A 25,475-nucleotide genomic window follows, 5' to 3' on the forward strand; every position below is an offset into this window, starting at 1 on the left:
ATTGATTGATGTCAATAATTTGTACAATATTTTTTACTAATTATAACAAAGACAACTTACTTCATCTGTATCCCAAGACAATATATGTGCCTGACATACATCATATAACTATCAACATTGATGTGCTCACAATTAAGCAAGAGTTTTTGAGACATGAATAATATTCTTTCAGCCTGGTAGTTTAACCATAGCACTTTTATTTTGAGAGATCTTTTTTACAGTATGTTGCCTCATCATTTGATGACAGGAGATTGTTTCAGTTATTTTAACTGGCAGACATGAAAGACCATGTGCCGTGAAAGGATTTGTTTAAGTCCTGCTCTGTGCATCTGCAACCAACCGTTGAGCATTTGTTGCACTCTAAATGCTCAGTGTTTTGTGCACTGTCTCCCCTCAGGTGCTCTGTTTGATCATATTTCATGTTCTAATGCTCCAGATCACCAAGGTGCCAGTGCAGACGTGCCTCCAAAAGAAGGACTGCCAATCATGTGTGGAACTCAGAGACCCGTACTGTGGCTGGTGTGTCCTGGAGGGCAGGTAATGATCACACAGACAAACACTCTCAAACGTGGGAATGCATGCACACAACACCGGACTAACGCAAACACCTACGAATGCGATTCCATCTGTAAAACCCAGCAGGGTATTTGTTCAGTGTTTTATAGCAGACACTTTTAGTGCCCCTCTGTGTTTATATTCCATCTCCTGTTGTCCGAGCAGCCGTAAGGAATTAAAGCTGTTTGTCAGCCCCATGCAGGGTAGGTAGTCTGTGCAATTTACACTCATCAGCCTATATTTATCAGGGTCTGGAGGGTTGAAGGGGCAGTATGTATCGAGTATTTTACTGCAAAGGGATGAGGAACAGAAAAAAGCAGAAAAACAGTCTGTTGTTTCTGGAAGGTTTGATATATTCTAACAGGATAGGATAGGATATTCTAACACCCTGCCCTGACTTTGTTTTTACAGCTTTACGTTTTTCTTTATTTACACAAAATCAATCATCACGTATATTGATCCTGAACTGTACAAATAAAAAAATTAGTGATTCAAGTTTTTCAAATGTACCATTTCTGCTGTTTTCCAATCACCTGAAAATTTTACCTAAAAGGGGTCTGAAGATTAAAGTTAGCTTTGAGCTGAGGTCAGAGCAACATGTTTGTTAAAGATATCACATGGTCCACTTTAATAAATTAATAAAAATTAAAAAAAAAACAACAGAAAAAAATTACACATTTTAACATGTTTGACTTACTGCATGGTCAGTCAATGAATGGTATGATTTATCATGAGAGACTGGGTCCAAAGTTTCCTGTCCCTCCTTATGAAATACCTGAAACAATAGTATTTCAGTTTACTACAATTCAAAGCAAAACAGCTTGAATTTAAAGAAGGCAACATTGTGCAGTTTTGCTTGCTGAGACTCACCATACATCGGTTATCTTATAACAAACTTATTAGGTGTAAACTATTGTTGTTTTTATGCTGCAAAGAAAAACTGGAATAAGGGCCTTCAATGTTTTTCTTATCTATTGAAAGTCTAATCTTGGAAATCTGCACAGACGTTTGCAAATTCACTTGGGCATGGAGTTGTTTTGCACACAAGCTGTTAAATATATGTTAGAGTCCACAGATGTTGTTTATTCGAAGCATTGTGAAAGCGTTTAGGTTGTGTGAAACATAGGGCTAATGGGAGTTGTTCATCTCCTTTCTGAAGGTGTACCAGGAGGTCTGAGTGCCGCCGGGCAGAGGAGAAGAATGGTTGGCTATGGAGCCCGAAGCAGCAGTGTGTCAAAATCGTCTCTTTCTATCCCCCGAACCTTTCCTGTAAAAAGACTCAGAAGGTACCATGCTGCCTCTCCTCTCCCTCTTTTTTGTCTCTCTTTATCTAAACCTCTTTCAGTCTCTTTCTCTGCAGCATGCACATGTGTGCACACAAACATGCAGTGCCCGAGTAATAAACTGTTTCCATTGTGAATCAAAGACCCTGGGCTCTAGGCCGTCCTGCTTTGTATTGATCCATCGAAAAAACTCTAAGCTGGCTTATTATAACCGACCTGCTTGATTGTGCTCAAAGCCTGAAGATGGAAAGCCTCTCCTGTGCACATTCTCTCTCAAGTTGTTTTTTCATCCCTCTGCTTCACATTTCTCTTTCCTGTCCTCTCTGACTCACTTATGTGTTTCCATCAACAGCACCTGTCCTTCTTTCTCAATTGCAATCAGTCACCAGCCTCTCAGAGGAAATCATTTCTGTCTTTTTAACATCCAGTATTACAGTTTGCACCTTAAGTGTTTAGTTCAGTAAATCAACAGCCTAACAGGTCAATGACTACAAACGTACCTGTAGCAGATATATCTGAGTCTTAAACATATGTATTTCTGCGTAGGTTAAGATCAACATCCCATCTCTTCCTGCAATCGGGTCGTCTGACCATCTGCACTGCTACATTAAGCCTTTCAGGAGTGAAGGCATGATGTCTGACTCTGGTCAGGTCTCCTGTGATCTACCGAGCCCCTCTCTTATTCCACCAACACCTGAGGGCCAAGGTAAAGCGTTTTAGTTAATCTCCTTCCCTTTATTACATCTTCCTTCGAGGAAGGTGTCTTTTGCCCCCATTTAAACCAAGGTTGTCTCACCAACTGGCTAAAGAAAGGCAAACACAGGCACTTCATTATTTATCAAAGCTTGTCCATTAGCACTTCACAGTAGAGGTGAGCCACCTTGCCTGAAACAAAGACCACCTCCATTTATATCATAAATAAACCATTTCATTGCGTAATAGCCTTTAGTTTATCTTGGCTGAGAAAGGCTGTTATTTTGGTAACTAGATGATTACCGAATTGATCACTAAAAGAGATGTGGCAGGATTAGGGGTATCTGCCTGTGGTGAAAAAATCTCCTGTGGAAGGAAAACTTGTTGCTCTGAACCAGCTCTGGACTTAATGGGAGCTTGGAGTCGATAGAGTGCATACAGAGGGCAGTGGTTAGAAGAGAGAAGTAGAGACCCAACAATATTAGAAATATCATTATTCTAACTCCAAGCTCCCAACGAGTTGATCTCAGACTTTTTGTAGGTCTTTATCTGAGTGTACTATTTCAAATAGTGCTCCATAGACTGCCATTGAGTTGTTTTTAACTGTCTCTTCACCCAGTCGGAGGCACAGCTCAGCTCATGTGACTGACAGGTGCCCTATAGCTCTGAGTTTTCAGCTCAAAGCGTGCCTCATTTCCAATATGGTGTCTGCCAACAATTTGCTTACAAACTCTGTTTCAGAAACAGACAAGTGATGTCACAGAGACTATGTACATTCATATTCAGTCTATGGGAATAACCTGAAATAAATACCAAGGCTTTTGAAGACCTTTGTGTCCAATGCCATGTTTGGGGTGTCAGATAAAGCGACCACAACAAGCTTTTAAAATGTATTTGATACAATTTACCCTTTTTTTCATTAGTTGGTTGCAAGTTGGTCATTAAATTAAAAAGAGTGACTTTTTTGTCCAGGAGAAGATAAGCAAAAAGATAAGAATTCCAGCTTTGTTCACAAGGGTTCGCCAAAATCAGCACTTGGAAGTTTTACACTCTGAAATTGCTAGCATGTTGCTAGCATAACATAGAAGCATCATATGCATGCAGATCTGTACAGCTTTAAAGCGCCTCTCTCACCTGTTGTGTTTTAAACATAAATAGTAGTTTTTTTTTTGTTTTTTTTTAGTTTTAGGCTATGACATGGTACTTTAAAGGTCTTTTTGAGTAGAGAATTTTCCCCTCAAAGCTATCCTCAATTCATGCTTGGGTAAAACTTTCACAATTACCTACTCTTTGCTGTGTCCTCAGACTTTGTTGCAGTGGCGGTCAGCATCTTTGTCAATGAGACGGTGGAGCTGGCAACGCGGGAGTTCAAGTTCTATAACTGTGCTGCCACAGTGAGGAAATCAGAAAACACACCGTGAGTCAGACTCTTAATCTATCAGTTCTGCTCTGTCACTCACTGAAAATACACAGTGACACTGAACACAGCATCAGCTGACAACCTTGATGTAAATGTATCACCCTGCGTGAACAGATGAGAGATCAAGGCTCTGTTTGTAAATTGTGATGCATGGTGGTTTTGAATGCACCTCTTGCATTTTCTCACCCTCCGTTTATTACTGAGCCAAGGAAATTGCCTCAGTTTCCTATTCATTAATCAAAAAATGAAAGTCAATCTCACCATTTTTCTCCCCTCCTTATTTTTTCCTTCATTTCTTTTCATGCCGAGGAGTGTGTGATGAACGAGCTTTGCTTATGTGAAGTTGCAGAGATCCATTTCGCTGTCAGCAGCATGGATTTTTGTGCCGGACGCTCTTTGATGAGTTTGCATGTTTTCAGATTTTGTTTGTGTGTTCCTTTTTTGAGTGTGTGGCTGCTGCCTAATTATGTATGTGAATGCATTCTTTAATCTTTGGTGTTTGCATGTTCGTATTTCTGTGTGTGTGTATTGTCCAGGTGCATGTCATGTGTAGCGAGTTCATGGGGCTGTCAGTGGAATACAGAGGACCACACCTGCAGCGACATGGACGACAGTGTGACCGGCCCCAACATCATCAATCATCGTCAGGTTAGTCCTTTGACAAATCATGTATAATACGCCAAGGTGTTCTGTTTGTAGCACTGTGTGTTAAATAAATGCCTGGAAAAGCAAAGCCCAAGTTTTAAAGGACACATTTAATCACCAGATGAGATAAAGTGCCCTCAAGATACAAATTTTTCCTGAAAATTAATAAAGAACGTAAATCCGAGTATCAGCTGGCACCATCTTGCATGACAAATATTCTAGGATTGAGGATATCAATTTACAAGTCAGCAGATGTTTCAGAGATACACTTATCTGTCTCTGCAGATCAGGGTATCCGTTAAGTGGTTAGCATAGCATTTAAAATGTAAATTATTGGAAGTTGGTGTATCTGATTTGTTTTGATTGCCTTCTCAGGGAGCGAAGTGTCCTCAGTTTGAAAATCCAGATCCTGTGCTGATCCCCGTGGGCTATAAGACTCATATCAGCTTCGAGGGGATCAATTTGGACCTCTACCAGGTAAAGTGGCACACACAGAGAATTTAAAGCATCTCTGGAAAACTAGCCGGCTCCTTAAAAAACCTCATGGGTAAGGTATTTGGTCCAAGAGTTTTTTTAATGGGGGCATAAATTAATACTTAAATCTGAAAGAGAAAAGGCTTGCACACTCACAAAATAGACTCACCAGATGCAAAAATAATGTTATGCCTGCTCAGAATTGGACAATAAGAAATACAGGTTGGATGAAAAGTTAATAGTTTTTCCCAGTTGTGCATGAGTTGCTCTAGCTAAAGAAATGTAAACTTTCTTTTTAAAGCACCATTGAAAAAAGTCCCTACCTCCTTTGTAATTTATTTGATTCCACAAAATCAAAACTGAGAGTACCAAGAGATCATTTCATACCCCATGCCTGTGCTGTAAAACATGTCTGTACAGGGTGGCTTGTTTTCCCAGTATATTCAAACCCTCATGGGCAACGGAGGAAGTAAATTCTGCCAGCAGATGTGCAGCCGAGACTCTGCCTGGTGTTGTTGGAGGACTTTTGAATGCACTTGTTGTCTTACATGCTACACAGTTACAACAAACAAGTGAAAAGAAGCCAGTCATCCGCTCCAAACTTCTCTGGGTGAGAACAGAGGGGCTGCAGAAGTCTGCAGAACAAGATAGTCTTTTACATTTCTTGCTTTGTGGAGAAGAAAATAAGAGAGGGATCAGAGAAAAGCAGTTTGCAAATAGGATCTACATAAATTAACACACAATGTTTCTTGTTTTTATTTGTCCTATTCTTCAGGGTCGTCTTTTCACCATCGGCACTGAGCTGATGAAAAATGTAGAAGAGGAAGTCATATTTGAAGAAGGGCCATTCTACACCTTCCGAGGCTTCAATGTAAGTGAGACTGTTTTAAAGCTGCTCCACACTTGTCTTGATTCAATTCTTGTCTGTGTCACAGTTAAAACCGTGCTGCGAATCGTTCCTTTGCTTAGCTTGCTCGCACAGCTTGGGGCCAATTTTCCCTCCACTCAGCCGAGATCCTTGCACTATGGCTGATTTGTGGGTTATCAAAGTGCAATAGAGAAGAAAACCCTGAAACAGAGCGAAAAATATTGTAGAGTGCCACTTGATTGCAGATTCTTCAGCCCTGAAAAGTATAAATGCAAACTCTTCATCTATTCGCAGCTGATTGCATCTTTAATTCACCCCCTGGCTGGCTCCTACAACCCCTTTGATATTCTCTAGCTCCCTCTAATGGACAGACCCCCCCTTACTTATTTTAGCTGATCTCTACATTGTGGATTCTGTGATTGGGAAAACTCAAACAGTGCATAGCCTCCAGCTATGTTCTTTTCCAACGTTGATTTCTTCAGCTGAAAATCTGCCAGACTGGATGCTTTTTTTCTCCTTTTTTTTTTCTTCCCTTGGCATCGGGAGGCGACAGCCCACACTACTTGCAGAGAAGAGCTTAACTGTCATTAATCACTGGGCTCTGAATTAATAATTCATTTTCTCCTATTTTCTTAGTTTTCCTACGACGAGTCACCAGAGACCAGTGTCCTTTTCTACGTGAAGGACAAGGAGTCAGGCAAGAAGATGGACAGCACGCTGAATGGTACGCTGTCTTACATTTTAATGTGGAGGTCTTATTTATAATGCCCAGTGTGTACACCTCTAGTCCCAGTGTGGGGCCTCCAATAGACATGAGGAGTCTGCTCTTTTATCTTCAAAGGAAAATTAATCAGAAAACTAACTGGAAATGATTGCATAATCATAGGTATTTTGAAAGTGAATGTAAGGTTCAGGGTCGTTCATAACAGTGATTATGAGGTATGTTTTGCTGCTTTCTTGTTATGCATATTAGATATGCTAGCAGGGACATATGTAAGAATATAGAATCCATTAGCTCATATAAAAATGTCCACAGTCTTGAAAATGCATACAGTTTCTCCTAACACTGCACTGTACAAGAACATATGTTTTATTTTAAAGGTAAGGCTGTACCACAAAGTGCAAAAGAATTTCTTTATGACTTCTCAAGCTTTTCATAAAGATACCAAAGTTTTTACCACCAGGCAGTTAGATGATGGAACAGTTGATTCTCATAATTTCTTTTTATTTATTGTTTGAGAGCTTTCAATATTGCTGTTTCTGACTACTCAGATTTACATGCCAAAATTTATTCATGAGCAGTTTTAGGGGCTAAAAAATCCAGGTGCATGCATTTTTTTTTTTGCAGGAATGCCTTAATGTATGAATGACAATAAACTTGAATGTTTGAAATGCTATTATAGCAAATTAAAATTCTGTTTAAGATTCAATGCAGAAGCAAAATGATTAAAGTTCTCTCAGAAAGCTTATCATGACAAGGCAAGAAAAAAGAAAGTACTCAGTATATCCACTAAACAATAAACACGTAACACTTTAAAGTAGTAAACTGAATGATGATGCCGTCTAATGACCGGTTTTATTACCGCACTAACCAAGTAGCATCATGATTAGCATCCCAGACCGGATGCTTTCCAGATTAAAAAAGAAGTCTTATTTGTTTCTGTTTTAGGACATTGTACCTCATGGCCATGTTTTTATTGATTCTGATGTGTTTCTCAGAGAAGAATTCACTCCAGGTACAAACAGGCCTCATATTGAATTACTACATGCAGAGAAAAAGAAGGCTTTCTTTTTTAGCCCTGAGGGTAGACTGTATGTAGCCTGTATAGCAACACCAGGGCAAAGAGGTCCACCAACCACTCCCAGCTGCCCATGATAAGACAGCTCTGTCAATTTAGCATTCACTTCCACAACACTGTGGTACTCACAATGGATGGTGAATAATAAAAATCAATACAGCAGAGCCAGAGACATCATCTTTTTTTATTCCGCTCATTCTTGCTCCTTGTCAAAACCTGTCTTGTACTTGTACCCTCTGCACCTGCTTGATAACTGACAGTTGAGTTGAGGTAACAGGTGTGTGATACTAACAGCAGCTAATTTAGCTAAAAAACACAGGTGTTAAAATGAGATGTGAGCGAGCAACCCTTTTCTTTTCACTTTTGAACATGTCGTGTTTGGATAAAACCAGCCGAGCATCAGCGGTGATTCAAGAGGCATCACTATCACCGTCTACTTTTGTGTGAAGTTGCTGCCCTTATGCTGTTATGAGAGACGGTGAACAGGTGTCTAGTATCCCTGCTTGCTTCCAAACCTCCAGATTTTGTTGCACTCTCAAACTTTTCTTCTTCAGCTTCATCATATTTTGACTCCAGTGACATAGCTTGAGGCGATTCATAAGATTTCAAACCGCTTCCTCTGGAGTAACAACATTTTAACATATTTAGCTGATGATGGAGATCCCTTAAGACCCATAAACAGACTTTGATTTGTTCAGTTCTCCTTTAAGCTTACTGCACTGAGGGCATGCTGTAAGAACAAGTCATGCAGATATGATAAAACAGGCATATGATAATTGTTTTCCCTCTCTTCTTCTCCTTCAGTTACACTCTACAACTGCTCCATGGGGAGGGAGGACTGCAGTCTATGCAAGAATGCCGATCCTAAGTACCAGTGTGTGTGGTGTGCCAAGCAGAAGGCGTGTGTGTACGAAAAATTGTGCCAGCATGCATCGGAACATCCATACAACACTGAGTGCCCTGACCCTCAGATCACTGATGTGAGTTTTACTGTCATCTCTTTGTGCCGACCTCTGAACTTGAACATACATTCAAGGCTTGTGATCATCAGTTGAGGAGTATGGACTTCCATGATTGGATTATTGATTGATGCAAGTTGTTGCACTTTTTTTTATGAAGTTGGAAGACTGCTTCTCCTTGAGGGCATGATGAGGTGAACTGCAACACGTTTAGATTGGATCAATTCCCCATTAATTGTTGGTGCCTCATTGTCATTGACAGAAATCAATCACTAATTGTAATTGAGGTTATGACCACACAAACTGCAATCTCGCTGATACAACAGCTGATGGAGATATAACTGGGGAATCTTTTTTGTGTGCTTTTCTTTTGGCAAAACCGTTTATGGACCCATTCTTTGTGTGTATCATCTGTTGTGTGCGTTTCGATCCAACCTCAATCATCTGAACAGCTGACTGATGATTTGGCAGAACTTTTCAAGCCTATAGTGATTGAATGAAACCGACTCAGTTATCCTCCCACTTTCCTCTTTTGGCTCTATGAGGTTGGCTTCTCTGGCTATTTTTTGCATTTTAGCAATTCTCCACAAACAACTCTTTCCTTCACTTTACATATTTTTAGGGGGTTTGTGACTGGGGATGGGTAATGATAAGATTTTGATACCAGTGCCCTTATTGATTCTGCTTATCCGCTTCCTCCTGTGATTATTTTCCCTGTGCAAAAAGTAGTTTCACAGGTTAACTTTGTCAGCAATATTTCATTGAGTTTGGTCGTAAATAAATATGAAATTGGACACTTTATCTGGATATATGTACATACAACAACTACAAATAAGGAAAAATTGCACAACATAGAACACTGATGTACTGTTTTGTTCTATGGTATTGACTGAAGTAGGCCATCTAGTGTCTTAAAATTGTAATAGCAATTATTTAGGTTGTTTGGAACCTTGCCCTAGTTATAAAGCCAGCCGTGATCCTGCACGTAACTTTTATTTCATTTTCCTCTGAGTATTTAGAAATTTCTCACTATCCTTTACAAAGAGAAATTGTGATGTGTTTCTGCGATGAAAGTTGGAATTATGTTGTAAAACCAAAGTTGCACTTATGTATGCTAACTGCTAGCATATCAATGCAGTTTCCCATATACATTGGCATCAAGCTCGCACTATTTTGTTAATATAATTTTTGGTTAATAAGGAGATGTATACCATGTTGAATGTATTGAATAGGAATCTCTTGTGATATGTATCTTTGTTTGTTCAGTCCTTCAGTAAAACTTCAAGCTGAAAATCCTCAGTGTTCTTGGGGAAACTGTTATCTAACTGTGGAGCTAAGATAGTTGCAGCAGACTACCCAACGTAAGGTCCAGCAGCTCTAGCCTAATGTAAAAAATCAATAAGGGAATCGTTAGTCAATCGTTGGATTGAAACATTTCTTATTGATCCATAACAAACCGGTTTTCGATACCCATCCCTATTTGTGACTCAGTACAAACCTAACAAACATCAGTATGGACCTCACTGGCTACCATAGCTTTAAGTCTTTAACTGCTAACACTCTACTGTTATCACATATTTACTCTTAGATCTCTGATAATTAAAAAATGTTGAGCTGTTATGCACATTACTCAGACACTAGTTTATTTTACAAATGTACATAGAACACCAGTTTATTTGCTCTATCTTGAATTATTTAATATCCCAGAGTATCTTTGCAGTGAATATAAGTAATCCAACAGTGGTCGGACTCTAATACATTCACTTAAATCTGTGCAAACATGACTCATACAGTATGGATGTTATTCCCGACCAAGGCTTCAAATATTAAACACTTAAATTCCAACTATTCAGCCGACTTAAACAGACTGTATAAATCTCTTGTATGTTTGTATTGCACAACTAATCTGTCTGAATCCATTTCAAATCCTTTCTTACTATAAACACCCCCTCCACTGTATCCCCTCTCTATCCAGATCATCCCTCGTTACGGCCCCCTGCAGGGAGGAATCTCAATCACCATCCGGGGCTCCAACCTCGGCATCCACAAATCAGACATTAAGAGCATCACTGTGGTCGGGGAGCCGTGTATCCATCAGGAGGAGAAGTACTCTGTCTCCACAAGGTAATACTTAAACACATCGATTGTTTTATGCTAATTTATGAGAAGCAGCAACACACACACACACACTCAAACACACTCCTGCTGTTATTTACTGTCTCTTGAACTGTGTTTTGGCAACAAAAAAGCTTCTCTCATAAACTTTCGGGTGCCTTATCAGTTACGTAGAGCTTTGCCTTTCCTCGAGGTGACCTGGGTGTATATTTTAATTAGCTCATTATGCTACCGTATTGATTTGAGAGTCTCAAGACGCAAAACAAAAATCGCTCTTTTAAAAGGCAAATGCTGAGGGTGGAAGAAGTAGTCAGAAGCATTTTTTGAGTAAAGGCACCAGCACAGTTGAAATAATAATTTATGAATAACCATTCTGCATTCAAATTCTCCTTTAGTGACTAAACAGATGTGTTGTCAGCAGATTCACTCCAGTAAGATGCAGCAATTACTGTAGAAGCTCAACAAGGTCAAAGCTTTCAGCTACTTTACATATAGTTTGGGGCTGTAGGATGATAAATGGGGTGGGAAAGTTGCCACACACTGTTGTTGTCTTTGTTGTCAACTTACTTTAATCTTCTTATCTTTGAGCTTATGAATGAAACTCTTTGAAAATTTAGAGGGAAAAAATGTCCCTCCAGTGGAAGTCGTAATGACTCATGATCACCCTCTTCACGACGAAGGGCTCTGAACAAGATGTCTTTGTAGAAAGTCACACCAGAAGAGTCAAAATTATGCTGATGCACCAAAGCACTATAAATACACCACAGTGGTTTGTTGGCGTCCGATATTTTCCACAGATTTTTGGTGATGACTTCATGCTGCAGCCTCTCTGTTCCTCCTCATCCCAGAGGTGATTTAATGAGCTTTTCTGGAATACGCCTCACAAATCCACTCCAGTCACAGCTGTGTTTAAAAAGTGTTCACTTCACACAAACGCTCTTTAAAATAGAAGACTTCCACATTGATGCCTCACAGCCACTAGCCAGAACTGTTGACACCTGGCAGGATTGATCAACGTTTATGACAAATTCTTGCCCCACCATCTGCAGGATGAGGCATAAAACAGGATTTATGAGACCAGATGGAGCGTTTTCCGCCCTTAAATCATCTACTTTTGCGGCTAACGTGCCTTCTGTGGTCTTCATCTCAATGTTAGCTGTCCTGCATGGCCGACTGCATGTTTTAGCCCATTTGCTTTAAGTTATCAGCTTTTCCGATGTGATATTAAATCCTTTCACATGCTGTAGCTGTTAATTGTCTACTTGAGGCCCACCTGTTAGACTGAATACAGCTTGCCATTTTATGCTGACCTCTTTCATTAGCAACACACTCCCTGAGGACTGCGGCAGACTGAGACGTATTTCGTTTATCACACAATTCCAAGTGCAATGTGGGAAATTCCCAGAGGGTCCAATTTCTAAGATGCTAGATGCAGCCAATCTGGCATAGGAAAATCATATGTTTATAGCTGCTGAGTCAACAACATTGCTTAAATCTTAGGAATTTGTTTAGCATGTGTGTACTTTATAAGGTGAACAAAAGACATTCAAGTTTTCTTTCCTTTTCAACAAAGTGTTATCTTAATTTCACTGTCTTCTCCAATGAACTGAAACTAAACTCAGTACACATTTTCTTACCCATTTGTCTGAGATATCAGTGAAAGTTAATATAACTTGATCAGTTGGAGGGTTAGATCTCATGAGGCTGTTGATTGTTTCCAGTTGTGCAGCTCCAGGATATAAGTCAGAGTGACAGGAAACATTTTTGAACTTGTTTTGTTTCATTTTCTCCATGCACCTTCACAAAATTACTCGGCTGATATTTAAGTTTAGGAAGTAGAGGTCTCACAAAGGGTCAAAATGATGCATCTTGGTTCTGTATTACATCAGTTAAGTGTTATATAAGATAAGCAATGCACTGAAAGATGTGTTTAATACGTCTTAACCTGTTTTTTCTGGTGTCCAGTGTGGTGTGTGAGATCGGCCCTGTTCGTGATATGAAGAACGACTGGGGCCAAGTAGAGGTGGAGGTAAAGGGAGACAAGAGAGGAACATCCTCCATGGTCTTCACCTATAGGGTAAATATCCCACTACACACCCACACTCACAAACAAACCTTTCCTCTGCTTTCACATTCTACGATTCTACAGTTTCATCTAGCAGATGCTTTTGTCCAAAGCGATGTACAACACAAACAAGAATTTAGACAAAAGGGACAGTGGGACAAGTGCTTTAAATTGTTTGGCTGCAGGTGCTGCCATCAAGAGCCAGCCAACCGTCAACAACATTCAATAATGAGTGCTAAATATTCACTAAAAGCTGGGTTTGAGACCTTCTGTTTCATTCTACCCTTGAGGACAAAGAGGAGAAGGGTCAGATTAAGCGCCTAAGTGTTCCCTGAACAGATGAGTCTTCAGGCATCTCTTAAAAGTAGAAAAGGACTCTGTTGTTTGCATGGAGTTAAGTAATGCATTCACCCATCTGAAAACAGCAGAGGAGAAGAGTCTGGCTAGAGATTCAGAGCCATGCTGGGCTGGGGGCACTAGGGGATTGAAGGTGTATTACTTTTGACCTCCAAACTAAAATATTTGGAAGCTTTCAGCAGGTTTTGATGTTTTTAAGGTCACTATTGTGCTTTCATTTCATATCTGCAGAGAGTCTCTGAACAGAAAGGCATGTCATCTTTGCACAAATACAACATCCCAATTTGTGCCATTAAGCACCAAGATGCTGCTATATTACAATGGCTATACACTGTACATTACAAAAAGCTAGAATATGTATGCGTCCCCTCTAACCAGATGCAGTGCAGTAGGCCTCCTTTTCTCTCTAATGCTTTAACAGGCTCCAGCGTAGCTATTTAACTGGCTTTTCATATCTGTGGCTCCGCTAAAGCTCCCCCACAGGGGAGTGCTCCGCCTAACTGTTTGCTCAGCAAATTGAGGCAGATGTGGTGCTTGTATGGCTGTGTGTATGTGTGTGTGTCTAATAGAGCAGCGGAGATCAAGGAGGGTGAGGAGAAGTGTGTGCGCTTGTGTGTGCTATTCTTTTATGTGTGAGTGGGCCGGAGCTTATGTGTGTCTGTCAGTGCTTGTAGAAAGATAGCTATACTCATGCTGTATCTTGCCAACCTTTCTTCTAGGACCCCATGCCCGAAGGAGTGAATCCCTCCCGAGGGCCCAAAGCTGGGGGCACCCTCATTACGATTAAAGGACGTTTTCTGGACACTGGCAGTAAGGAAGACATCCACGTCACTGTTGGGAATGTGGACTGCACTGTGTAAGGATTTTTTTTTTTGTAATAATTGTCATTCACGCCAAACCCCAATTCTTTTCAATCCAGTCTCTTCAGTTGATAAGTGCTACTTGTTATTCAGACATTGTATTCTATGCAAATTCTACAGTATGCACACTTTGAAGCCCATAAATTGATTTCTTTTTTCATTCCTGCGGCAAAAATGGAATTGACCTTAACTTAGGTGTCATGTGCAGGATTTTTTTTCCTGCTACTGCTGTTCTGATCACGGGTGTTCTGTCAAAACCAGCCCATGGTGACATTTTCGGCAGCAGTAACAAAAAACTAACGAGCTATAGAAGCAGCAAAGCCAGGATTTAACAAGCTGTCAGCCTGCTGCCACGTTGGCCTCCGCTGCACAGTGACCCTGTGCGACCCTGACTCCTATAGCCACCCGGTGTTGAGATGTGTTCTCGTCTTGGCAGGGAGAGCTTTGGAGAGGAGATCACCTGCAGGACAGGAGAATACCAGGAGAAGGTGCCCTCCGACCGTCTTACTGTCACAGTGAGGTATGGAAAGAGCACCATGAAAACCATTAAAGACGCCTTTGAATTCTTGGAAAATCCCATCGTGCTGGACCACCAACCCAAAGCAAGCTTTGTCTGGTTAGTATATATTTTTTTAACAAAATCAAATTGTTTTATGATGCTGCTTTCATCTTTTTTGAGTAAGCAAACCTCTGAAAAGAAGTTTAGTGCACAATTTGATACTTAGATGGTATTACTGTCCTATATCATTGCATTTTAACCAGCGCTCTCTATAGAAATTAAAGCAACTCAACTCATCAAGCAATTTTAATTTTAAATAAAGCACTTTCTTTTTTTTCTATTCTAGTAAGAATTGAAGTAGAGTTCCAAAAGAAAAATTGCTATGTTTTTGGGGCCACCAATTTGATCCAGACCAAAATGCAGCAACAAGCAGTGAATGGATTGCCTTGAAATTTGGTACTGATATCCAAGGTGCTAAGGGAATTGAACACAGCTATCATAATGTTGCCTTGACTTTTCTTCTCTCCCCAAAAAAAGGGTATTATTTGTGGTCCTGAGTTAAATGTCCAAACAACTATTAAGTTGATAGCCATGAAAATTGGTACACAGTATTGTGTTCCCGTTGAGATGTTATTTAATAACTTTTGATTTCCCGACTTTCCATTCAGGGCATTCATCAAGTCCACATTTCACTTGGTCCAACACTTTTCAGTGTAACAAAACCCCTGCAGAACTGATGGCTTTCAATTTTGCTTCAGTCCATATTTTTTCGAGAACTCCACAACAGATGTGGAAAAAAATGGCTAGTTGATACTGTAACAAAAATTGTTTGGAGAAGCTTGATGTAATCTTCAGAAACTGCAAACTGTTTTTTTTTCCCTCCAAGTAGAGGTGTGAAAGAATGAGCTGCAAAATGACATTGTTGACAATGTCAAACGGAGAAGTGCTGTTGTGGAAAATTGACCACTAAGAAAGACACCTGCCCTCTTCTCTGCCCTGGGAGCTTCTATCCATCTGTCACCTTGGTAGAGGTTACTAACACCAAGAATCTTTTTGTTTTTAAAAGTATGCTTTGCCCTTCAGGAATCGCCTGGTACGCCTGTGTATTTTTGTGTTTGCCCGCGGGACATTTTTCACTCTCACTTCTGATCATCTGAAGGAGTAACAAATGATAGCCTTTGATGCTGCACCAAACTGCTTGATGATCGCTGAAAATGGATGCATTAGACAGTTATCTAGCTCTTTCTGTGCGATTGAAAGCACCAGGGTGTGTGTGATTAGGCACGCAGGCAGGGACAACAGACAGGCTAAACTAATTTGTTTTCATCTCTACTGAAAATTACCCGAGGTGCAATTTAAGAAGCGTTGATGTCTTCCCGTAACTCTCCCTTGGGGGCTTATCTTTGTATGCCTTTTGATATGCACACACATGTATGTGGGGAGTTTTGTATTTAAAAACCTTTTCTGTGTTTTTTAGTGGAGGGAGGAACATTGTGGTGACTGGCTCTGGCTTTGACCTAATCCAGACTGCTGTCATAAAAGTTGAAAGAGACAACTCCAAGTCCATTGAGGTGTGTCTTTTACTTCCTCTTCTTCTTCTTTCATTTCTCATCACTGTCTTCTCTGTACATCAACCTGCTGATTAAAGAGCTCAAAAACTCATCATTTCCTTCCTCAAATCACTTTTTCTCAAATGTCTCTTTCCAATGGGTCTTAGTTTCTGAGCATTTCTGCCTTTCAATCTGTTTTTCCCCTCACAGCAGCAGCACAGTCCATCGATCTCCCCACAGCCCAGCCCACAACTACTGTGGTGATTCATTCAAACTCTGCGAAACATGCTCATGTACACACCAACAAACTTTTATCCTCCTCACTTCCATGTGCCGGTATGACTCCATCTCGCTTTTTAGGCCATAAATCCGTCAAACCTGCTGGAATGCAGATACCAGCAGCACAGTTTCACCCTCAACTCAATACAACTGTGTTCTTCATCCAGCTCCTTCGAGCAGCACTGAGTCTGCCAGAAAACTTGAAGGAGCTGTACGCAGCCTGCTGTCGCCTGCCCCCCAGTGTACCGCACGTTAGCAGCAGCAATTTTGTTCATTTTATTAAAAGGGCTGAATTTAATACCGGCATTAAGGTTGCAGAAGATTATGTGACTCCGCTGGTTTCTCCACTTTACTCTTAGCCAAGTCTCTGGTTTGTGCTACCAGGGGACAGGAGAGATTTGAAAAGGCTTCTGGCTGCCACAAACTATCCGCGGATACAAAGTTTTATCTCAAAGGCCTTAGCTGGTCAACTTCATAAGCTTCTCTTGGTTTTAAGTCAATCCACTGACCTGAATTCAAATATTTAGAGTCTTTATTGCGGCTTGCTTGTGGCAAAAACATGTTGTGGGTCAGGTTAGAAGCTCAGAGCAAAAATGTTTTTCTCTCTCTTTATTTTCTAACTTGAAAGTCCCTCCAGTTCTTATTTGCAATTGTAAATGTCTGGCACCAGCTGTTTTAACTTATCCCAGTAACAATTTAAATCTTCACTCTCCACTATATTTATATTGGCTTCTCCAAGGGATTAGCTGCTTCTGTATATTTTTGCATACAAAACTGGCAGCAGTAATTGATGCACCGCAAACTGAGGAAGCGAATACACCAGCTCACTGCATCAAAATTAATTTGTTTTTATTTTAACTGGCATGAATTCAAAGTACATTTTCCAAATAGATACATAAAACCCAAACACCGAATTACTGAAGATATCCCAACAACATGTGTAGCCATTAGACACTGATTCATCAGTGCATAAATCAGAGTCTTTGCTGCATTTAAAAAACATAGTGAGTTGGTGTTACACATATCATTTGTCTTCTGAGGGTTAGATTTAGAGCTTAACCTGCAGTTTTTGACACCACAATCTCATCACACCAAATGCTACTTGGCAACAAATCAGCATTTTTCTACGAAGTTAAAATGTTTAAGGATTTTAGTCACAGTAGCAGTTTGGCTCTGTGAATGAATCTGTGCAGTGACTTTGGACATGGCAACAAGGTCTTTCCTAAAACATCTTAAAAAAGATTCAAACTCTGTATCCTTGAGTACTTTTTCCATTTTGATTTTTGTGGTAGAAAGAGCAAAATTTGTCACAGAGAGGTTGTAACTGATGTCACTGTATTCAAACAGCTTTTTCAGTGTACTTTTACAGTGTATTTAATAGGGATGTACAGGGTACCAACTCACATTAAATCAAAAGGTACCACGTTTAGGTACACAAACACATCCTTGTGACTGTGAGGGAGTGAAAGAGTAGGGGATTTTCCATGCTGACCATGAACACAGCATTACAAGGTTATATATTGAAGAATAATTATGTTAAATTGAAAAATATACATATTTCATTATTAGACAAATTGATATTTTTTACTACATAAACACAAAAAAGTACAGAAAATTGGTACCGCAGAGTATAGGTACCGATTGCCAGGTTCCGGGTCATTGGTACCGTATCGTTTCAAATGTGAAAGGTACCTATCCCTAGTATTTAAGTAAGAAACTATGGGTTCCAGTGTATGGGTTCCAGCTGACTGGAGAAAATCTTCCACCTGACGGTCAGCTGAACCAACGCTGAGCAGGAAGAGCAACACATTTTTTTTAAAATTACAACATGAAAAACTGAAATTTAAACGTGAATTTAAACTGTGCAGATTCTTTCTTTTTTTTTTATCACCTAGAGCTTTTCTATGAGCTGGACAATTTGAACATCAAGCTCTGTGCACATCTGGATGGGCAGAGCAATCATCTAAAAAGAACAGCACAGAAAAAAATCAGTAACTTCTTTTTCTTCTTTCTGAGTTCTCTCTACAAGTATTGCTGCCAGGCTAGCAACCGTACCTTCATATTTAACTTGAAGCTTTTGTGTCTTTTCCTTGGGGTGTGGAACTATTCCTCCTCACGTGTATAGTCATTACACAGAGGTGCAGCTGCTTCAGATTCACAGTTAAATGAAATTAAAAAGAGAACTGTATTGCTTGAATCTTTTTCAAGTTTTATCTGATGTTACCCACTCCTTTTGCCTCATCCTTTGGAAAAGTTAAACTGTGCGTGGGGCTCTGGGGCTTAGCTGTCACACACAGTATTGTCAGCCTCATATCTGAACAATCAGAGAGTGACAGGAATATCAGAATTGGTCCAGTTAACCAAAAACAAAACAAAGCCAGGGGAGGAATGACTCAGTACGGGTCATGATTCATCAGAGGCTGTTTTTCTACAATGGCAGATAGGGATTTTAATAGAACAACTTTAAAGGGCCTCATATATTTTATCTTCCCCATCCCACCAATCAGGCTTTTATCTCAGTCCACAACACCCCCAAACACTTTTCACTTACACAATGATATCAAGTATTTTACTTCCTCTTCCGAAAACATCAACTCCCACTGTCTGCTTTCCTTTCCTCTCTGATTCTCCGTCTCATTACTGATAAATGATTGTTTTCTTTCGTATGTTTATGTGCCACATGTAACCAATTAATTCTCTTTTCTCACATTAAGGCGGCTCATGAGAAGAACGACACGGTTATCCAGTTTCGGTCTCCAACAGTAAACAGCTCCCTAAATCAGCCCTTTAGAACCTACATCCAGCTGGACAACTATGTGAAAGACCTGAAGCCCTTTGAATACCACCCCGACCCCATGTTCAACGAGCTGACCAAAAGGGTCATCACTGAAACCAGCATCATCATCGTCACTGTGAGTGCAGGCTGCCCAGGCTCCTTATTATGCTGCAGTTTATGTGTAGGGATTAAGATGAATGATGTTTTTATCTGGCTAGCGGATAAATACAGAAAAGATGCTGACTCTCCACAGTTTTCTTTTTTTTAGCTGCTTATGTTGGAGTTAAGTTTGACTGTGTTGAAATGTTTAAACAGCAGCACAGTTAATATTTCAGCAGAGTGGTGTGATTATATTTGGGAGTTAAATTAACTGAGACAAATGTTGAGTAATGGTCGCAATTATCAATGTGTGTTTCTTGGAGCTCACTTAAAAGTGGAAAATTTGAAAGGCCATGAGATGATTATCAGAAGAAAAAAAAACATGTGGAACTTATTTGGTCCTTTTTTATGCTCTTTAATCAGAAAATTTGCATTTTCCTAAACTCAATGAACTGTTCAAATACTGAATATGAAAATGAATGTCTCAGTTTTGGTGAAACACATAAAGCCAAGCCAACAGAACAGCACATAAAGTGGTTTTAAGTTAATTAATTACCATATTATACCGAGAGATAGAACTTATGTTGTGAAAACTTCTGGCAAATAGTCATTATATGAAGTTAGGCTTGTGATTCATCAGATTTTAGAACTTTAGATTAGAGATGTTTGCCAAGATCTAAAACAAAGTGTTGTAGGAAACAGAAGATGAAAGACGTTAGAGGATAATAAATAAGAGGGAAAAAAGGAGCAGGTTGGGTGTACTTCTTTTTACCCCTTATTGTGATTACTTTTTACGAATTTATTTTTAACATATTAATTAAGTCACTCTTTTTACAAGTTTTAAAGGAACCAACCACTTTTCTGTTATTTGGTGATGACTTCAACAGTTATTCAAGCTCAGAAATATTGTGAAATTAAAAAGCATCCCTCAAAATTTCTCGCAGTCAAACAAATGACATATTAATATCTTGTTTTCGTCATTGAATTTTACTTAACCCTTATATTGTGTTTGGGTCAAATTTGACCAGTTTCCAAGTTTAGGTTTGTAAAAGTACCATTTGCTTTTTTTTTTTTTTACAGGATTGAGGCTCCAATTTTCAATTTGCACTTGCTATTCTAAGTTAAAAGAGTTGGTTTCATGAAAAAAAAAAAAAAATTGCCTTCCCCTTAACATAAATCCATTAGGGTCAGTTTTGAACCACAGAACCACAGATGGCACTATTGTTAATAATGTTAGGTAAAAAAAAAAAAAAAAAAAAAAAAACACAAGTAATTTTTTGGTAGGTGCTTTAATATTAGTCTTTAAGACTTAGATAATATGCTTACCAATGATCTTCATTACAAGAAAAATAGTGATTAAAAACATTTTTTTGATTAAAGACAAGTGGTATATTGGAGCCATTTTTTTGAGCCAAAAAATGTAACATTTAAAACAGTACTTACATGGTTAGGAATACATAATAAGTAAGCTATAAGGTGAAAAACAATACTTGGTGATAACAACTATTTTTTGAATGTAAACAAACTAAGTTTAACCACGGGTCAAATTTGACCTGCTAACATCAAAGATGTTGGCAGCTTTCTAACACATTACAAGGACTCAAGTATTTATTTTTTTTACAAAGAAAAACAGCAAATCAGCACACTTATCAAATAAACCAAGTGCCTACCTAGTACACTCAGCTGATCAGATTCCCTCGTTCATCACATTGATCTTGACAAGTTGTCAGAGTTTTATATCAGCTGTAAAGTTCTCTCTGTGGTGTTCACTTTTCAAAGTTTCCTCAAAGTAAACTTGAAGCTTTAGGTAAATTAGTTTGGAAAGGTGTCTGCAGGAAGAGGTCTGAGGCCTTTTCAATTACTCAGATGCCAGTTTACTTAAGCTCATTTCACCTTTCTTATATTCCAGACTGCATTAGAGTAATTGAAAGCATGTCTGTAGATACTGAAGTGTGCTGTAGGAGTGCAGTGCCAGGATTGTAGGATTGACTGGAGCTGTGCCCATACTGTCTTAGCAAAGAAATTACTTACAAATGTGCTTACATGGAATATAATCTTAATCTTTTTAATTACTTTCAGCTCTTACAGTGTAACAGTGAAGAGCTGTCATAAACTTTCCATCCATCACTAATGAAAATGCTTACAGTCATGTATTAAATACTCCTCATATGATGGTACATAAATGCTTTCATTAATCCTAGTCCCATGTTATTACGTCACTTTGAGCCTTAAAGTCCGTCTCTTCCTACAGGGTCGTGGATTCTCCAAAGCCATGACGGCCAAAGAGGCTCAAGCATATGTTGGTGACGTTCCCTGTCTGGTCAACACGCTTCAGGATGACAAGCTGTTTCTGGACCCACCTTCCACCCAACCAAGCGCTCGCTCTAGACGCCAACGCAGAGACACCCGGCCAGAGCTGCTCGACTTGATGGTCAGTTAAGAGAAGACGCGGGCACACTGGGGGAAATACATATTTAGATTCTGTTCTTATCATTAAAAAAAATCTTTTAATAAGTTTGTCTCTCAGTTACAAGTATTGACAGCTTTCAAAAGCAGAGAAACATAAAGAGGTGTTTTTTTAAGTTTGAAAGCTAGATGTTAAAAATACAGTGGGCAAAAGTTGCGCATTTTGAGGTAAGTCTCTGTTGGAGTAATCCTTGATTAAAAGTGCAGGCTGCTTAGAATGTCTTGTTTGAAAAATCACATGAGAGTTTCACATGACAGTTGCTCGATTAGTGAAAAACATCAAGAGATATTATCTAAAATGAAGCATTTCAGACAGAAATTGGCAAAAATGAAGGTTTAAAGCTCCTTCAGAGGTGTCAGAGGGACAACATGGAGCATGAACATGAGCTTGATACCTCTTCATTAATGGAGAAAAAAACTCCTATGAGCGTTGTATTACTTTTTATATCATAAAACTGTTTGCTTGTATAACTAATTATTTATAAGCAATAATTAATTGCTGTTAATTGCTGTTAATTGACATGGTGGGACATTTTAAATTATTGTGAAAAGTACTTTAAACAGTAATTATTTTCTTTTTGCAGCATTATGCTGATTATTTTTTGATGAATCGAATGCCTCTAGGTTTCACTTATCAAAATACTAAATATTTTGAGCCACAAGTGGCACCAAAACAGTGCTGCTTCAGTCCAAACAATTCTTTGTCCTTCAGAATAAAATGAAATCAAACAGAAAAAGAAAGAGGGAATTGTTAAATGAAAGGGGTCCCACCAAATCCTTACATCTAACAAAATGGAACCATTAATATTCAGTTATCAAGCAACAATTGCTTGGATTTATTGATAAACACTTTGATGCAATTAGATCTGTCAATCGACTGTTTGTGCATCTGTACTCCTCTCCACTGTGGGTGAGTTTAATATTTAGGTACACAACAACAGAAACAGGTGATTGCTGAGCAGGGAGTTCCTCGTTTTTCATCTGAAACCCTGTGATTAAGAAGTATACAGTGTTTTGAAAAGACAACACATAAGCGTAGATATTTAAGTGCAGTACTTGGATAAATCATCTTTGTTGCATTTCATCACTGGAGACATGAAAGCAGATTTGCAGATGAGTGTGTGCATGAATAATCAATTTTATGTGTGCCTCCAGAGGCGTGTCTACTATACATCTTGAGACACCATTTAATTTCTGCTTGAACAGTTTTCATGTTGTTACAAGCTCGTATAATTATATATAATTATAGCTGAGGCGCTATTGTGATGAGCATTGCACCCTCTTTCTGGGTAATTCCTCTAAGTGAGCTATTGTTTTATTTCTGTGGCTGTGTTCTGAATAAAGAAGTGAAAACTAGACTATCTATAGTAGATGATACCTGCCGTGTATGGAAAACCATTGATCATAAACTGTTAAACTCAACACATTTATGTATTTTGTACTGTTAATGTGGGCATACTGCCTGGTACATCAGCCCCACACTTCAGCAAGGTTCTTCAGATGCTTTAGCAAAACTATGGACAATTATCTCAATCCTCCTCCGACTCTGCTTTTCTCTTTACCATTAACTTCTACCTGAATATACCTGTGCTGAAAAGTCATAGCTCACACACTAATAATATCATTCTTTCTCTGTGTTTATCCACAGATCAAGTTTGGGAAAGGAGAGTGGGTGGTCGGCTCAGTGCAGTACGAAAAAAAGAATGATTTGTCCCTCTACATCATCATCCCTGCTGTCATCGTGCCCATGCTGCTCATCATCGCCATCTCAGTCTACTGCTACAGGTAAGTCCAGATATTTAGGGCTACAGACACTATAGTCTGAGAATAGTTATCTAATAAGCTGTTGAAACCTTGCTATCCAAACTTCCTTAGCCTTAAATTATATGTCACAGCCCTTCATACATATCCAGGTATCAGTTTCCCAGGGGGAATGTTTTTGTGTCGTTAATCAGAAAATGTTATATATCTGACTCACCAACTACCATCAAGTTTGTCCATTTGCTTTTATATGTGTTAGTTTAAAGTTAGCTTTTTGGTTCCTCCATGTTTAAGGTCCCTGAGATGCCACTACTGAAGGGGTATAAGTAACAACAATACTTGCACAATGACTGAATTAACTCTTCTGGATAGATTTTAGATCAACTCTAGTCAATATCTCAAACTCCACTGGCTCCAGTCAGTTGCATTCTGGTGTAGATCGAGGAAGACAGCACCAAACAGCATTGAACCAACTGGTTGATTTTCAGAACAACACACTCTGTGTTGATGTCAGATCGTATCTCAGCCAGGCCTGGTGTCAGCAGGTTAGAGGTTTTAGAGGCCAATAAAGGCAACATGACAGGATCATCATTGGGGTGGAAAACCTGTTGATTCAGTTATCAAAATGAGAAATCTGCAGTCATACAGCTCCAGCTCTGTCCTGCTTCATGCTGTGTTATAAAAATTCAGCCACTGGGTGTTGACAGACAAGGAAAGGGACCAAGAAACATTATTTTTATGGAATCTGTGTTTTTATATATTGGAGAAAAAAGAGTTGAAGCCTTGTGTTTTATTATTCATTCATTTTTCTTGACTTTGTTGTAAGGTCAGTGGCGGTCAACCTGTTTTCATATATTCAAATGATTTTTATGCTAAGCAACATGAAAAGTTCAATTCCCTCTTTTGATCCAAGATAAAATGATTATCAGTAGAACAAATTCACATAATGAGCCCAGTGGGTTGCCTGTGTATCATCTGAAGACTCCTACTGATGATCTTTTGTTACATAACATTATTTTTGAGGTTTTTGAGTTCACTGGAGAGACCTTGTTGAAATAAATTGTTGAAAAGCTGGTTTAATAACCTTAAAACTGAATAACCCTGATGCACTTGAATAAACATAGTACACTGCTTGGTTTGAGTTGTGTTGGCATCAAGTTTTCTTTTAAGAGTAAAATGTTTCGAATTTGTTAAGATTCAATATTATTGAATTCAATCCCGTGTATCAGTGATAAACTAATATTGAGTATTATGCTATGGCAAGTGTCTTGAACTGTTAAAGTATAGACAGTATAAAGTTAAAATGTTTTCTTTATACAAACAATTAGGATAAGATACATGAGATATGTTTTTATTGATGAAGTTCCCATGCCTTTAAAGCTTTTTAACTTTGTTGATGTTTTACATTTCTGACGTGTAATCAGTCTTTGTTCTAACATTTCCTCCCATCGTGTTCTAATTTTCTCATTTTTTGGCATTATTGTATCTATAGATTGCCCATAGCTGGTCTTCATTCCAAAACAATTGAATCCTCTAACTATACCCATCCAAGAGGGTCTCAAGAAAAAAGAAATTTGTCTCTCTTGTCAGTCTATTAAAGGTCCCATATCATGCTCCTTTTCTGCAGTTTACTATGGATCATTGATGTCTTCATGAAATGGTAGTAACATGTTTTGGTCCAAAAAGCCAATAAATCAAGCACAGCAGCATTGTTTCTAGGCTCTCATAGCCCCTCTGTTCAGAACGGTCTGATTTAGTGGGCGTGACCTTCATATGTAAATGAGCCTCCGCTGATACCGCCCCGCTCTTCCGCGTCACTGAGAGCTGCGCCACAAGCTCCAAGTGCACAATGTTTAGAAAACAGCGAAGCTTGTTTACCGTAACATTACAGGCTAAAACAACAGGCTAACCGCAGCTAAAGTTAGCATCCTGAAGCTAACACAGAAACAGGG

General features: G+C 39.1%; 1 protein-coding gene across 2 annotated transcripts in view; it reads left to right on the forward strand.

Moving 5' to 3' along the window:
• Positions 1 to 25,475, forward strand: part of plxnb2b (plexin b2b) — a 151,392-nt gene that overhangs the window by 102,799 nt on the left and 23,118 nt on the right. For both annotated transcript variants that reach the window (XM_074676725.1, XM_074676726.1), the window contains 17 exons: positions 437 to 537; positions 1,715 to 1,841; positions 2,385 to 2,544; positions 3,837 to 3,948; positions 4,488 to 4,599; positions 4,972 to 5,073; positions 5,846 to 5,941; positions 6,575 to 6,662; positions 8,542 to 8,717; positions 10,672 to 10,820; positions 12,777 to 12,888; positions 13,953 to 14,089; positions 14,530 to 14,709; positions 16,070 to 16,163; positions 19,136 to 19,333; positions 21,548 to 21,727; positions 23,411 to 23,547. In XM_074676725.1, coding sequence (XP_074532826.1) covers positions 437 to 537; positions 1,715 to 1,841; positions 2,385 to 2,544; positions 3,837 to 3,948; positions 4,488 to 4,599; positions 4,972 to 5,073; positions 5,846 to 5,941; positions 6,575 to 6,662; positions 8,542 to 8,717; positions 10,672 to 10,820; positions 12,777 to 12,888; positions 13,953 to 14,089; positions 14,530 to 14,709; positions 16,070 to 16,163; positions 19,136 to 19,333; positions 21,548 to 21,727; positions 23,411 to 23,547 — 2,261 coding nt within the window. The remainder of the gene's footprint in view (positions 1 to 436; positions 538 to 1,714; positions 1,842 to 2,384; positions 2,545 to 3,836; positions 3,949 to 4,487; positions 4,600 to 4,971; positions 5,074 to 5,845; positions 5,942 to 6,574; positions 6,663 to 8,541; positions 8,718 to 10,671; positions 10,821 to 12,776; positions 12,889 to 13,952; positions 14,090 to 14,529; positions 14,710 to 16,069; positions 16,164 to 19,135; positions 19,334 to 21,547; positions 21,728 to 23,410; positions 23,548 to 25,475) is intronic.

This window comes from Halichoeres trimaculatus, unplaced genomic scaffold, assembly GCF_033239565.1.
Source record: "Halichoeres trimaculatus isolate MK-OKI-2021-1 unplaced genomic scaffold, fHalTri1.1 fHalTri1_scaffold_10, whole genome shotgun sequence".
Taxonomy (NCBI): Eukaryota; Metazoa; Chordata; class Actinopteri; order Labriformes; family Labridae; genus Halichoeres; species Halichoeres trimaculatus.